Source organism: Mycosarcoma maydis, chromosome 15, assembly GCF_000328475.2.
Source record: "Mycosarcoma maydis chromosome 15, whole genome shotgun sequence".
In the NCBI taxonomy this organism is placed as follows: domain Eukaryota; kingdom Fungi; phylum Basidiomycota; class Ustilaginomycetes; order Ustilaginales; genus Mycosarcoma; species Mycosarcoma maydis.
Window position 1 is genome coordinate 40,339 of NC_026492.1, and position 14,347 is coordinate 54,685.

Sequence of the window (14,347 nt, forward strand, 5' to 3'; positions counted from 1 at the left end):
CTACCGCAACGGCTGCTTAACAGGACTAAGACGATGGTGGTGGTGATACGTCGTAATGGAGCTTTTGCTCAGCCGATGCCAGCGATGCCAGCGATACCAGAGATACCAACTTTGGAGCGAGAGAATGATGGAGGCGGAGTCGCGTCCGTGTGCATGTACAGCTTTGCCAGGAGAGCAGTCGATCGTGGTGCAAGGTTTTCAGTGATAGTGATGAGCACGATGAGGAGAGGCTTACGGCGGCGAAGAAAATGAACGATGAGTGAGAGCAGTCGTAAGTTAGCCGACGAGGGTCCATCCATCATCATACGCGACGAGCATACACGATGACCATCCGTGATCTTTCTCGTCAGTCTCTAATAATCACGAATGAGTGTAAACAAAATTGTCAAACACGGATGCACGGATCGACGGATCTCTCTCTCTCTCTCTCTCTCTCTCTCTCTCTCTCTCTCTCTCTATCTCTCTCTCTCTCGCGTGTCTCACGTCTCTATCGTGTCTGGTGTTCTTTACCTGTGCCACGCCCGCTAAGTTACACTGCGCAGTCACGAGTTGGCTTGAGCGGTCAGTCACAACAATCACGAATTATGGCGGCTCATGGAATTTGAAGAATCAGATGTCAGGCAGACTCAAACTTGCCGAACGGAGCCAAGCCAAGCCAAGCCTTGCTTTGTTCTGCGTTGCGTTGCGTTGCGTTGCTTTGCTTTGCGGTTGTTGGTTTGTATCACGGATGTGAGTGAACAAGGCCCGTTCAAGAGCATCCTCGTCTCTTTTGGTCTCGGCTGTCCCTTGACTTTGCTAGCACTCACAACTCACACTCACGACTGTGACTTTCACGTCGGTGGGGGGTTTTTTTTTTCTTACTAACAACAATCGTGAATCGTGAATCACGAATACGTGATTAATCACCTGTCTTTGTATAACGTTAAGTCTCGTGAGTTATTTCGTTTTATCACAATCGTGAATGAATTCGTGAATGGGTTTCGGATCTCCCGATTCAAGCTGATCATTGGCTGCCCCGTCTTCGTGTTGCGACGTGCTGAAAGAGGGTTGGCTCGATTCGTGATTCACACTCGTTCGCGGAGGCGATGTTGGAGAAGCATGAACAACACCTCGAACTCTATCGAATTGCATCGGCGAATCCGATCCTTCTGCTCGCTCAGCTCGATTAGCCAACGTGACGACGCCGGAAGAGCTCGACACTGCTCACCTCACAGCGTTCTGTGCCGCGATGCAGCAGCAGCAGCAGCTGCTGCAACAGCAACAGCAACACCAGCTGTCGCAGGACTACCGCCATATTGCGGAATCTCACCGATCACTAGAGAGTGATGCCGCATCGCCCTCATTTGATCCGTTGCACTGTCCCTCGTCATCGCCTTCTCCGTCCCTCTCAGCCTACTCGTACTCCTCGGCATCTAGCGCCGATGACCTCTCGGACCAGGGTCCAGACCTCAATGCCTTGTCGCTCGAGGAGATAGACGAGCCTCAGTATCGTCTCGCGCCTTCCCTTCACACGTTGCGAGATCACCACCTTCTCGCTCACGGTCTCTCCAATGCCGACCTTGATCCTCGACAGTCGGGTCTACCCAGCGGTGCTGCAACACCTATAGCTTCCCAATCCTCCGCCTCCCTTCGATTCCTGGAACATTCGCGCACCGCATCATCTTCATCGCCCACTCGTGCTGTTTCCTCGGCCTTCTCATCCTTGTATCGCAAGCTATCACCCAGGATTGCCTCTGAAGGAAACAGTTCGTCGACGCACATCCTGTCGACCGAAGCTGATGTCACAGTGCAGCGTCCCTCGTCGCCAGACTCGGGAGAGGAGGAGGAGGAGGGGCAGCAGCAGCGCGTCGATCCAGATGCCGAACCAGATGGCTTCGACGCGTTAGATGTTGACGAGGAAGATATGCACGCTGACGGCATTCCAGCCGCTCGCGGTTGGCGTCTCGATGCACGTCAAGCCGACACTGCCCAGTTCCGTACAAAGGTACTCCAGCTCTTTTCCGAACAGCTCGGCCTGGTTGGCTGGACACAAGAAACGGTCGATTCTTCCTTGTGGCCACTCGATCCCGATCACCTTGGCCTCAAACGTATCAGCGGCGCTTTTACCAATGCTGTCTTCTTTGCAAGCTACCAGCCTACCCAGTCTGCACCCAGAAATGTCGTTCCGCCGCCCACTGTCCTGCTTCGTGTCTACGGCGCCAGCTCAGAAGCGCTACTCTCTCGTCGTGCTGAGCTGCTCATCCTACACACCCTGTCAAGCCTCTACGAAATCGGTCCGCACATTCTTGGAACTTTTGCCAACGGCCGTGTCGAAGAATTTTACGATTGCGATCCCATCAAGAAAGACGGAATGCGCGATTTTGGTGACCGCGAGGCGTACATGCTCCCCGGAGGTAGACTTGTCGTCAAGGGCCACGAAGGTCGCGCACACTGGGTAGCGCGTCGCATGAACGAGCTTCACTCGGTGCCGCTCGAGGTCATGCGGACCGTGCTCGAGCAGGGCAACCTGCGTGGTCCAAGCGAAAAGGGCTTCGGACGAGGCATTGAGAACCACATCATGGCAAGCTCACATCGCCCTCGTCGCAGGACTCGCCAACGTCACTTGACCGGACCAACCGACAAGGACGCCGTATCGCCTCACATCTACGGTCTCGACAACCGCGGAGTCATACGAGCCAGTCCGGCACCCTTAGGTCCTGACGACGCTTCGCCAGCAGGCAGCGTGGATGTGCATCCGAGCTACGCATTCTCCCACCGAAACAGCTCGGCTGTCTCGCTCGATTCGTTGGCTACCAGCTACAATTCTCAATCCAGTTTCTTCGGCGAAAGCCCGGCTTTGTCCGGCATCACCAGCCCCGCCCTTTCCAGCTCGTCGGCCACCGATACGCCCAATTCTTACTTTCCCCCCGTCGCCAACACGCCGATGAGCCCGCTTGCTTTGGCATCACAAGGCCGCTCAAGCAAATCGAAATCGTCGCGAGGCCCTTACCCCGGCGTCTGGCGAAGACTCAAAAGATGGTCACGCGAGGCGGCCAAAGTGATTGAGCTGGTCGACGGGTTTGCAAAGACGCAAAACGGTGCCAAGGCTATCGCCATGTGCTTTTCCAACCATCCCTCCATCCGCCAGGAGATGCAAGCCGATCCCAATGCGCTGACCACAGCCTCTATTGGTCCCACTCCCGGAAATCTCCGCAACACATTGCGAGCCATTCGGGCTATCGATCTCGTGTCACTGATACGCCAAGTCGAAGAATACAAACGCTTTGTAAGGAAGTGGGAGCGACGTGAAGGACCATCGCGGCGTGTCTTTGCTCACAATGACGCCCAGTACGGCAACCTTCTCGCCATCAAGCATCTCAACGCTTCTGCTGCTATGCTGACTAGTACGCAAGACGAAGAGAGATCGAGAGCTGCCAAATCGCCATCCGTGGAAGCGCCATCCATTCCGGCCGGAATGCCCCGACTACAATCGCACGAAAGCCGGCGCGACAGCGTTGCAGCCGTCCCCGGAAGTCAGAGCCCGATCGCACCGAGATCCAAGAGCCGCAGCCGAGCCAACTTTAAGAAAGCGCCGCCGCTTCACCATCGCATCGTCGTCATTGACTTTGAGTACGCTAGCCCCAACCCGCGGGGCTATGACATCGCCAACCACTTTCAAGAGTGGCGCGCCGACTACCACCATACCACGCTGTCGTGGTCATTGACGCATCATGGCAGCTACCCAGATGAGCAGCAACGTCGCAAATGGCTTCGTGCTTATGTCGAACAGGGCCGACTGCTCCGAATGGGCGGCCGCGCCACCAAGGCTGGCCCAGGCTTGCCAGGTGCGCCTGCAGGATTCGATGTTCCCGCCGATATAGCGCTGCCGCCCGCCGTCACCTCGCTGCAGTACCCAGCTTCGGAAACGGGCATTCACGCTCCGATTACTGCTGAAAGGCCGAGCGCACCAGTCACGCCGGGCACGGGCGCTGCCCAAATGGCCGCGCTCGAAAAGTCATCGGGCGAACGCAACCGCCCATCGATTTTGCAAAACAGTTCCAACGCATCTGCATCGGCCAGACGGGACTCGACTTCGGGCTCATCGTCCATCGACAGCGAGAAAATGCCGGCCAAACACCTTGGCAGACAGGGCAGCATCGAGTCGATCTCTTCGTCTTCTTGGCAGGCGCCACCGTCGGGCTCGCATCGAGCTGTCAATCCATCTGCACCGAGCACTCCAGCCAGCTGTCTCAATCCTACATCGCCATCTTTGGAAGGCTCGGCGTCGCCCCAAGCGCTAGCATTAGCCTCTCTCGATGCAAGCATCGAAAAGGAGGTCGATCGACTCGAGCGCGAAGTGCATATCTGGAGTGCGGCTACGCATGCAGTGTGGGGCTTGTGGGGGATCGTGTTTGCCAAGGAGGAACTCGAATCTGTGCTAGCCAAAGCCTCCGCTGAAGCGGAAGGCCAGCAGGTCGAGGAGACGGTCTTGTCCGAGCAGAGCACTCAGACAGTACCTTCAGCAGCCTGTGCAGAGACGTTTGATAATTTGCGATACGCATTGGGTCGCATCGAGCTCTTCCGTCAAGAGTTCCAGCAGCTCAAGGAACTCGGCATCGACGCTATCTGAGGTCCTTCATGCTCGTTTCTGTACTTACGATCTAACTTAGTGCACATCTTGTCGAATCACAAATCCTGGAAATCGGAAGAGGAAGATTTAACTTTTGCGGATCCAGCGTCGGAATTCGGAGATCGGTTGGCGTGCGCGTGTGGGCAAGAACTCCACAAACATAAACGCTCCATGCATTGACTGAGCATTCATCTTTCACCCTTCCAAAGTGCACCCGACACAGGGTCTTGTGACCTTCACATCACGGTCCTGCTTGCAACAACAGGAGCCCGCGCGGCTCCCCAGAGCTCTTCTTTTGACACGGATAACCGTCTTATACACAGAGACAGCCGCGTAAGATGGAGACTGCCGCGGCACAGAACCTGTTGATCGCCAACTCTTACGCCAAGGTGGAGAAAGTGGGTGAAGGTACATATGCCTCCGTATTCTTGGCACGCAGCATCAATACAGGTCAAAAGGTAGCCATCAAGAAGATCAAGATTGTTTCCAATGAGAACGGTATGGACGTCACTGCAATTCGTGAAGTCAAGTTTCTTAAGGAGCTAAACCACCCCAATGTGATCAAGCTGGTCGACGTTTTTTCTTCAGGTTCTCGATCTCCGTCTCTCAACCTGGTGCTTGAATTCTTGGACACCAATCTAGAAGCACTCATCAAGGACAGGACGCTTATTTTTACTCAAGCCGACATCAAAAGCTGGATGGCGATGCTCTGCCGTGGTTTGGAGTACTGCCATCGCTATTGGGTATTGCATCGTGATCTGAAACCGAACAATTTGCTCATCTCTCCACAAGGCGAACTCAAGATCGCTGATTTTGGTCTTGCACGCGAACACGGCGATCCAGGTGCACGCATGACTCATCAGGTGGTAACGAGATGGTATCGACCGCCAGAGCTGCTGTTGGGTTCCCGCGCCTACTCTTCTGCCGTGGACATGTGGAGTGTAGGCTGCATCTTTGCCGAGCTTATGCTGCGCGTCCCCTATCTACCAGGCGAGTCGGATGCCGACCAGCTCATCACGATTTTCAAGGCGCTCGGTACACCAACCGATAAGGATTGGCCCGGTCACAAGTCTTTGCCAGAGTACACGGCCTTCGAACAATACCCCAAGTCCAATTTAGCTGATCTGTTCCTAGCTGCAAGTCCAGAAGCACTTGATTTCCTCCAAAAGATGCTTCTTTTCGATCCGCTCAAACGGCTCAGTGCTAATCAAGCCTTGCATCACGCGTACTTCAAGCAGGGTCCGCCACCGACACCATTCAAGCAGCTTCCGAGGCACCCAACAAAAGCGTTGGATTCCGGGGATCCAGCTGCGCATCCTCTGCTTTCGGACAGCAAGGAGAAGAACGAAGTGCGTGAAAAGCAGCAGAACCAAGCACATGGTAACGGTAACGTCAACGGCAACAGCAGAAAGCGTCCTTTCGATGCAAAAGAGATTGAAGAACGAAGGAGATTGGCGAGAAAGCTGGCTTTCGCGTAAAGAGCGCAGCAGCTTCCAAGCTTCCATTATGCGATTCGCCTCGTTTGTATTTGTATCTATGGTCCTCGTCCAATCTTGCGCTTTGGGCTTGGTGAATTCACAGCAGAGCATTAAAGCGGATCTCTGTGATGGCTTTCCGACGCCGTCAAGTAGCTATGCTGAAATTCACCGAATGCTGCTGCAAGTCCAGGGCTAGTACGACCTCGAAGAGAAAGCAACAACTTGGGCGTAGACGTAGGTTGCAGCATGTTGAGCGTCATCTTTGCATTCCTCATCCTGTCGCCTGGGGCCTGCAGAGGTACGGACATGTGCTCAGAAAGTGTTTAAAGTATGCTCACGTATACTAGATGATGCTCTTGCGAGAGGAACTTCTCACGATCCTCTTCGTTGCCAGCTTGCACACATAGATTGCCTTGTTCTGCCACTTTGCTCCAGCTTATGTATCTTTGCCCACTTGATAACCTGCACTCCTCTTATTCGAAACTGGATCAGTCATAACTAGTTGATGATTGCGTGCCAGTTGTGCTGGATTCAACAGAGGCCAGAAAGATTTTTACAGCTTGCTGCTGGGCAAGGACGGCTTTGCACCCGTCTTCAACCTTGCCTTCACTGCCGATGTTCGTAACCATGCTCTCAAGGCGCCCATCAACAGTCCCACTGGCGGCAACAACCATTGCACCAGCCATCTCAATCTGCCTCGTACGCCACTATATCCATGCAACCATCTCTCGACCAATTTGTCTACCTGCAATCGCAGTGCCAGAGACGTATGTCTGTCCAAGTTCCTCGTCCATTCCGGTGCCGCAAGCTCATCCTTTTGCAATCTCTCACCGAAATTCGACGAGTTGTCCAGCACGGCATCGGCATACACCAATTTCTCTTCCAACGGAAGCTGCGCCTTCAGCCTTTGCTCGGCATCCTCCTCGCTCAAACCTTTACTCTCACCATCTCGTTTCAACATTCGCTTCAGCTGATCTTCCCGCTTACAATACACCAGCACCATTTCACCGCAAAGCTTCCACAGCCCTGCTTCTACCAGCAGCGGTGTATCCACGACTACAACTTTTTGACCCTGAATCCAGTACAGGAGCAACTTCTTCACCATGCGACGTCGGATGGCTCCATGGGTGATTTTGTTGAGCAACTTTGTTTTTTCGGGTGTGGCAAAGGCAAGACGACCCAACTCCGCGCGATTCAGGGTCCCGTCGGTGCTGTTGATGACGGAAGGTCCAAAAGTGCTGCGTAGAGCTGTGAGAGCGGCTTGGCCCGGAGCGACCACTTCGCGTGCCAGCACGTCTAGGTCGATGATAGGGATCTTAGCAGGGTGCGAAGAGATGAGGTACGAGGCGGTGGATTTGCCTGACGCAATCCCGCCGGTGAGTCCCACAACCAACATGATTGAAGTATCGCGAAAGTGATTGCAGCAGGATTTTGGTTAGACGGGCAGAGTTAGCGGTGATGGTCGCGAAGCAGGCTGTGTTGTGGACATGCTGGTCCGAGCCTCCCTAACTCATGCACGATGTAACCGGCTCATTCGAGACGACGATTTAACATATTTCAAGACTTTTCGTGTTGCGTTCTCGTGACTCGCGCTCGTGACTCTGACTTGGTGTTGATTCGTGATTCGGCTTCTCGAGACACGTACACTCGTGACTGCTCCTCCGTGCTCCAGACACAAACACGAAGTTTGCGTAAGAGCTGCTCGCACATGAAGCATTCGCGACGAAAAAACATCTTTCATTCGAGGTCAAGCTGCGCAGCTGCCTCTGACCAAGGCACGCGGGGCTACTGTGGTGAAGCCTCAAGTGCAGCGTTGGGCACAAGTCCAAGCTCGCGCAGGGTCTTGGATGCGTCGCTGGCGTCAAAGAACTTTCTCGGGAAAGTCGTTGAGAACTGAGATAGCAGAAAAGAGATTTGAAGACGGTCAGGAACTGCCTCGTGTCTTACACGTTGAGTATCGTGATGGCACTTACCTTGAGCTGTGTACTTCCACCATCTTTGCCCTCTGCCCGTATCTTATCCGCAACGTCATCCAACGTGGAATCAGCGGGTAGTGTTCCCATCCACATTCCTCCTGGAGCGCGGACCCTCAGCCTCGCCTCGTTGGCCGAGCTTTTGCTAGCCTGTGGTCCCGCACTTGCTGCTAGCGCGGCTGCACTCGGTCCAGCGGGTTTAGCTGCAACTGGCTCGGCACCACCTTGCCTCGCAGCTTTCTCCGCCGCTGCTTTCGCTGCACGTTCACGCTTGTCGGCTTCAATCTGCGCCTTGATCTTGGCCTTAAATGCAGCGTCTTCGGCTTTCTCTTTGCGCTTTCGTTCGGCTTCCTTGATCTGCTCCTTGCGCTTCATCTCGTCTTTTATCTCGGTCAAGTCCTGACCTGCTTTGCGACGGATCTTCTCGTTGGCTTTCGATTCTTCTGCATCGATCTTGCTCTGAGCAGCCCGCTTGAGCGCAAGTTTGTTGCGAAGCTCTTCGAGCTTTGCCTTTTTCTCCTCTTCGGTAAGCGGCTTGATCTCTTCGGTGCTTTCTTCAAACGAGGTGTGGCCCGATTTTTCTGCGTGGAACGAGGCAAAAGCGGGCGACTTGAAAACCTTGCCGCACTCGGTGCATTTGATTGACTGTCGACCGAATTCATACTGGGTCATTTACATCATCAAGGATCCGGACGCTTCGCAGATCTGGTTCGGACTTACCTTTGCTTCACCAACATTGTTGATGGCATCGTCAGCCGCTTGTTGTCCCTTTTTGTAGACGAGATCCGCGAGAGCTGCCTCATCCTCCTCGTCATACTTTTGAGCGGGATGTAGAGCAATTAGCTGTGCGTCCCTCTTAAACTCCCCTGATTCACCGGAACTTACTTCATGACCAGCGCCGTCGGAGCTTGAACCCGAGGTTGCCGCCGACGACTTGTAGTCCGATGGCACCGGGCCATCTTGGTTGGCCTCCAAATGGTCAAGAGCCGGTTGTAGACCTGCATTTTTTGTGGCATAGAGTGCCCAGTCGACTCGCTCTGGTGCGAAACCCATGTCCAGTACTACGATTGGAAAGTACGGAACGCAAGCTCGTATGGTCAGTCTCGATACGAATGCAGTTCTGTCTTCGGCCTCATACATACGCATACTTCGATCACCCATGTTGACCTTGTTTAAAGTCTCTAGGTGCGTCCTGTATTGGAAAATATATGATGAAAGATGTGAATGTAGAGATCGCTGAGTTTGGATGAGTTGCTGCGCACGACACTCGTTCGTCATTCGTGATTCACGATTGGCTTGTTCGCCTCCACCAAATTCTGGAAAACGAAGAGACGGGCACAGGAGGCGGAGCACGGAGCGGAGCACAGACACGCGCGTGACGGACGTGGGACCACAGACAGTCACGAGTGGACCCACGATATTCCTATTCGTAATTGTGATTGTTTGTTAGTTCATTATTCCCCGAGATCCGAGGCAGTTCCACCTGCTCCTTCTTCTTGTGCTTTTTCTTTTCCCCACAAGCAGCGTGAACGTTGATCCGTCCCCTTGGTAGCAGCATACCCTACCTAGAAGCTGATTGAAGCCTCTGCAATGTCGCAAAAGGAGATCATCTACCTCTCCTTTGGCTCCTTCTCCAATCACATCTCCGCCCACTTTTGGAACCAGCAACAATCTTATTTCACTTTCGAACAATCCGACATCCCTTCCGGATCCAGCTCGCGCGATCGAGATACACACCAAAACGAAGAGCCGCTGATCGATCATGACGTTTCGTTTCAGGTAGGCCAAACTCCGAGTGGTCAAGACACGTACAACCCGCGCGCCATTCTCTTTGAGACCGAACAAGAATTCGGTGCATTAGGAAAGCTCAATGCGCTGTACGACTCCTTCCCCGCAGATAGCGAGGAGAGAAATGTAGCTCTGGATAGCTTGCAGAGCTGGGGCTCAGAGGCGCTGGTCATTGTGTCGGAGAGGGTGAGGACAAGCCGATATCAACACAGATTGGAATTGGAAGATCAGGGTCTGGATCCAGAGTCTTCTGATGAAGAAGATGAAGAAGGGGACGACGGGGTGCATGCTGGACCGGAACAAGTTGACAATGATCCACGCAACACACACGTGCCTGCTATGTTGAAGCAGCGAAGAACCAAAAGGCCGCATCGCTTCTGGTCAGACTATTCGCGCACGTTCTTTCACCCCAAATCGCTCGTCTCTGTAGGAGGGCAGCTTGCCGCTCCTATGCCCGGCTCCTATAACGCTGCTCATTCCTCTTCGGACTCCAATGGACGGACCCGATTCGAAACATTTTCGCAAGGCGTGAACAAATACAACCAGCTCGAGTCACAGCATGAGGTTCTCGACACCAACATACGTTGGTTTGCCGAAGATGCAGACCTGCTCCAAGGCTTTCAGTATTCGATAGGAACATCAGATGCTTTCGGCGGTCTTGGCTGCAAATATCTCGAGAGCCTTGTCGATGAGTTCCCCAAACTCAGCCATCTTGTGTTTGGTGCTAGGTGGGGCAACATCAACTACGTATCCGAGGACGCAGGAGAGTCTGCAATGCGGGAAAACAGGCTCGCCCGGATACGCAAGATGAACAATCTGCAATCATTAGTGCAAATGATGGAGTTCTCTACCATTGTAACGCCATTGAGCGTTCCTGATTGGCACTGTAATGCGCAAGTGGGTGCGAATTGGAGACGATACCTCGGAAGGATCGATTTGGGCGATATGCACCATGCAGCAGCGCTCGTATCGACGCATTTGGAGACAGCGACGCTGGGTACACGTCTCAAGTCTCGTGCCGAGACGCTTTCGTCGCTCACATCGCGTCTCAACTGGCGGCAAGATACCAAGCTCATCCATCTCGGCGGCGCATTACCCGTTCCATACCCGACACCGCTGGGCTCGGCATTGCCCGCGACGGGCTCGACGGATGCAGTGGATGCGCTGCTCAGATCGTACGGGTACGGTGCGGACTCACGAGCACGTCAGCGCGGGGCTCCGATCGAATCTGAACTAGACCTATCCACACGTGGTGCTAAACACCTTCTCTCGACGTGGCTGGATCTATCGCTCCCTTCCAACCTCTCTGGTGGCGACCAGAAGCGCAAACGGGTGCTTTATCATCTCTCTCGACCTTATTCGCATACAGCAGTGCTGAGAAATTCCAACCTCGACGAAGCACGTCTAGGCTTGGGAATGCTCGATTCGATCCTCTCGCACATCAACCCTCCGTTTGGCCAAGGTGTATACATCCCGCAGTCGTACAACGTTTTATCGTCCTATCCGAACTTCTTCACGTTGCTCGACAAGCAGTCGAAGCCTATTACAGAAGGAGTGCAATCGAGGAGCAAAGTCATTCGGCCCAAGCACATTCCCGTGCTCTCGTCGCTAGCGGCAACATCGTCGAGCGTGTATGTGTTCAAGGAGGCGAGGGAGACGATCAACGAAGCACTGCACGGTCATCTGCCACTGGTTGCGTACGGTCTAGACGGTGAGGATGCAAGAGACGGATTGAAGGAGATCAGGGAGAGCATTGAGGGCTGGATCGATGCGTATAGTGTTGATCAAAGTGGTGATGGAAGGGGAAGCGAGGAGAGTGAAGATGGGATGGGGACGGACGAGGAGTACGACGTGGATCAGATAGAAAATGATGGCCTGGATTGGGATATGTAATCGTCGCACTTTTAAGGCCTTTTGTCGCACTCAATAGTCATACAGACATAATTCCTTCATCACAATGCTCGTATGTTGTGCTGATGAGACAGCAGTCCCATCACCGGGACTTGCGCCATATCGTTGTGTCAGGTCTATATGCCATAAGCAATGACCCTGGAAAAGTGGAAAGGCCGCGAATGCTTCTGTGGCAGGGGCAACACCTCACCGTTCGTCAGGTTGACGCTGTAATAATCCAACAGATCCAACTTGTTCCACCTTCCCCTCGTCGTGCTTCTCAAACTGAACACCATTCTGAAGGCGTACTTGTGCATGCTTCTGTCCCTCAAATCCTCCACCACCACCTTAGGCCCTCTCGGTCTACCTTCGTCCTCATCATCGTCTAAGCCCTGCTCGAACAATTCCCATCGGCCTTTGGCGAATCCTTTTGCTTTGAGAGCAGGTTCCAGACGACGTACAGTCTCCGAAGGAGGGTCAGTAGTGAGGAGCGAGAGAGCAGTGCCATCGGGAAGGAAGCGAATCGAACGGTAAAACTCCACCACGTGAATCACGCGCACCCAGGCGTCTTCTGAAAGGCCGGGACGGGCGTAGTGGCAGGCTGCGATGTAGCAACCATTGAGACGCACGCGTGGCTGGTTGATAAACGCTGTTCGCCAATCACAGTGATTTCGCTCGTAGAGAGTGGTTAGGCTGAGAGAAGGGTCGAGGATGGGTGGATAGTAGGTTTCGCGGACAATTTCGCGCCACAGAGAGGGTGATTTGGTGAGTAGTCGCAGCTTCCAACATGTGCGTCCAACGATTTCAAGCGACTGCCAGTCGGAGCCGCCAAGCACGACGCCGATCCCCAGAGGCTGCTTACGTGTTGTTGGCACGATCCCCGTACCGCTGCCCTCTGTAGCTGCTTTTTCTCCACGTGATGAGGCTTCCGGGGTGGCAGTGCTTGCTGATACCTCCTTGTCGCTTAGCACTATCGTGGAATCGGGGCCAGCCTTGACACCACTGGTTGAATTCGCTCCAACGTTTGCACTCGCATTGCTCTTGCCTGACTTTTGGGTTTCACTTTTGGTCGGATCACCTTGGACGTTGAAACGCCCAGCCAAGGCGGGTGCAGCAGCATCGAGCGCGGCTTGCTCCTCTGGGCTAGGCTTGAGTTTGACCACTTTGGCACCTCTCCTGCCTCTGGGTGCGATGACCAGTTGCAGAATATGCAACAAGATCTCGTCGGGCAAGCTTGCAATAGGCATTTGCTTCTCCTCATCGTCGGGTTCGAATGCCACCAATCCAAAATCTCTCTCGCCGCCACCCTCTATCGACCAAGTATCCAAGAGCCTTGCCAGCTCGTCTGGACGAGTTGCGGGTAGCTTTGTTGCTTCATTTGCAGGTTCTTCTGTGTCTTGGGCTGATTTCGAGGGGGGCGCATGCACAGGCTCTCCCCTGGCACGGGCCTCGGCGTCTTTGGCGCGTCTCTCTTTGATCGCAACATAGCGGTGGTCATCAAAATCGAGTGCTTTGCGCACCTTTTCTGCGATGGCGGGGCTGGACAGGAGGGCGTCGTTCTGCTGGGCTGAGGTATTGGTCAGGGCAGGGTGAGTCAGGAGCAGGTGAGCTCGATGATAGAGACGATCGGCGTTGCTGTTCAGCTTGAAGGCGCGACGATAAGATGTGAGTGCTTGGTCGAGTTGCCCGCTGCGCTCCATCTCGACTGCATGTGCATATGCCTCCACAGCACTACGCATGCCGGCTTGTGTGGCTTGACTTGCGAGAGCGGGTGCATCAGGTGTGGCCATGATTCGCGGAGCCCGGGAAGGTGGTGGAGGTAGTGATGATTCTGAAGATGAGCCCGATGCTTGTGCATCATTCGCGGGCGGAATAGATGTGGAAGCGAAGACAGAAGTGGTAGGATGCCCACCTGTACGATCACGGTCACGCAGCGCATGAGAGACTCCGTTGGCCACAGAGCCGGACGAGGCCGATGTCGATGGTGACGATGAGGGATCCAGCGGTGGAGGATGATACTCTCGCGGAATTATAGGGGCCGAAAGATCGATCTGTGTATGTGAAGGGTTAGTTCGAGGCATCTTGTGTGCACCTTTGGAGTATTTGAGCGCTGCGGGAGCGTAGATCTCTGCCTCAGGGAAAGCAGGTAGAGAATCGTTCTGTGGCAGCGTACTGCCATCTTGCTCGCCTTGGATATCTTGGTCACTTTCAACACTTTTAGCGTTCGGGTCTGCTGAGATAGACAAGCTCGACAATCCAATTTGAGCATCATTTGTCATCTTGGAGGACGATCCCTGCACTTGCATGCTCGCTTGTGCATCATGCTTGGACTGATCAGACGAGGAAGCAGGCGGAGGATGAGCATAAGTGGGATGACCTCTTGCTTCAACTTCCCTCTTCCATTCGGATCGGAATTGCTCTAGCTCGTCGTTTACAGGCATCTGGGAAGGACCTAGCGCTGGTGTTTGAACTCCACTCTGGCCAGTAAGGGGAGTAGAAGACGCCGAATCGACAACCTGCATAGACTCATCCTCTGCAACAATTTGCTCCATACCTCGATTGCGATTGTGTATTGATGGTACTGTGATCCGCCGGTCCATGTTTGTGCC

At 54.0% G+C, this 14,347-nt stretch overlaps 6 protein-coding genes across 6 annotated transcripts; 3 read left to right on the top strand and 3 right to left on the bottom strand.

Moving 5' to 3' along the window:
• Window positions 1-1,228: 1,228 nt before the first annotated feature.
• Window positions 1,229-4,609, top strand: UMAG_04901 (uncharacterized protein; the record flags this gene model as incomplete). The annotated part of the gene is made up of 1 exon (XM_011392924.1): window positions 1,229-4,609. The coding sequence occupies one exon, from the start codon at window positions 1,229-1,231 to the stop codon at window positions 4,607-4,609; it is 3,381 nt and encodes a 1,126-aa protein (XP_011391226.1).
• Window positions 4,610-4,947: 338 nt separating this feature from the next.
• On the top strand, window positions 4,948-6,087 carry UMAG_04902 (putative cyclin-dependent ser/thr protein kinase; the record flags this gene model as incomplete). Its single annotated transcript, XM_011392925.1, has 1 exon — window positions 4,948-6,087. One exon carries the CDS (start codon window positions 4,948-4,950, stop codon window positions 6,085-6,087), a length of 1,140 nt encoding a protein of 379 aa, XP_011391227.1.
• Window positions 6,088-6,640: 553 nt separating this feature from the next.
• UMAG_12289 (uncharacterized protein) lies at window positions 6,641-7,483 on the bottom strand (the record flags this gene model as incomplete). The annotated part of the gene is made up of 1 exon (XM_011393089.1): window positions 6,641-7,483. The coding sequence occupies one exon, from the start codon at window positions 7,481-7,483 to the stop codon at window positions 6,641-6,643; it is 843 nt and encodes a 280-aa protein (XP_011391391.1).
• Window positions 7,484-7,872: 389 nt separating this feature from the next.
• On the bottom strand, window positions 7,873-9,221 carry UMAG_11157 (uncharacterized protein; the record flags this gene model as incomplete). Its single annotated transcript, XM_011393058.1, has 5 exons — window positions 7,873-7,980; window positions 8,061-8,705; window positions 8,781-8,876; window positions 8,946-9,121; window positions 9,203-9,221. 5 exons carry the CDS (start codon window positions 9,219-9,221, stop codon window positions 7,873-7,875), a joined length of 1,044 nt encoding a protein of 347 aa, XP_011391360.1.
• Window positions 9,222-9,650: 429 nt separating this feature from the next.
• UMAG_04905 (uncharacterized protein) lies at window positions 9,651-11,741 on the top strand (the record flags this gene model as incomplete). Its single annotated transcript, XM_011392926.1, has 1 exon — window positions 9,651-11,741. One exon carries the CDS (start codon window positions 9,651-9,653, stop codon window positions 11,739-11,741), a length of 2,091 nt encoding a protein of 696 aa, XP_011391228.1.
• A 134-nt stretch (window positions 11,742-11,875) lies between these two features.
• UMAG_04906 (SCF ubiquitin ligase complex subunit HRT3) lies at window positions 11,876-14,338 on the bottom strand (the record flags this gene model as incomplete). Its single annotated transcript, XM_011392927.1, has 1 exon — window positions 11,876-14,338. The coding sequence occupies one exon, from the start codon at window positions 14,336-14,338 to the stop codon at window positions 11,876-11,878; it is 2,463 nt and encodes an 820-aa protein (XP_011391229.1).
• Window positions 14,339-14,347: the final 9 nt, after the last annotated feature.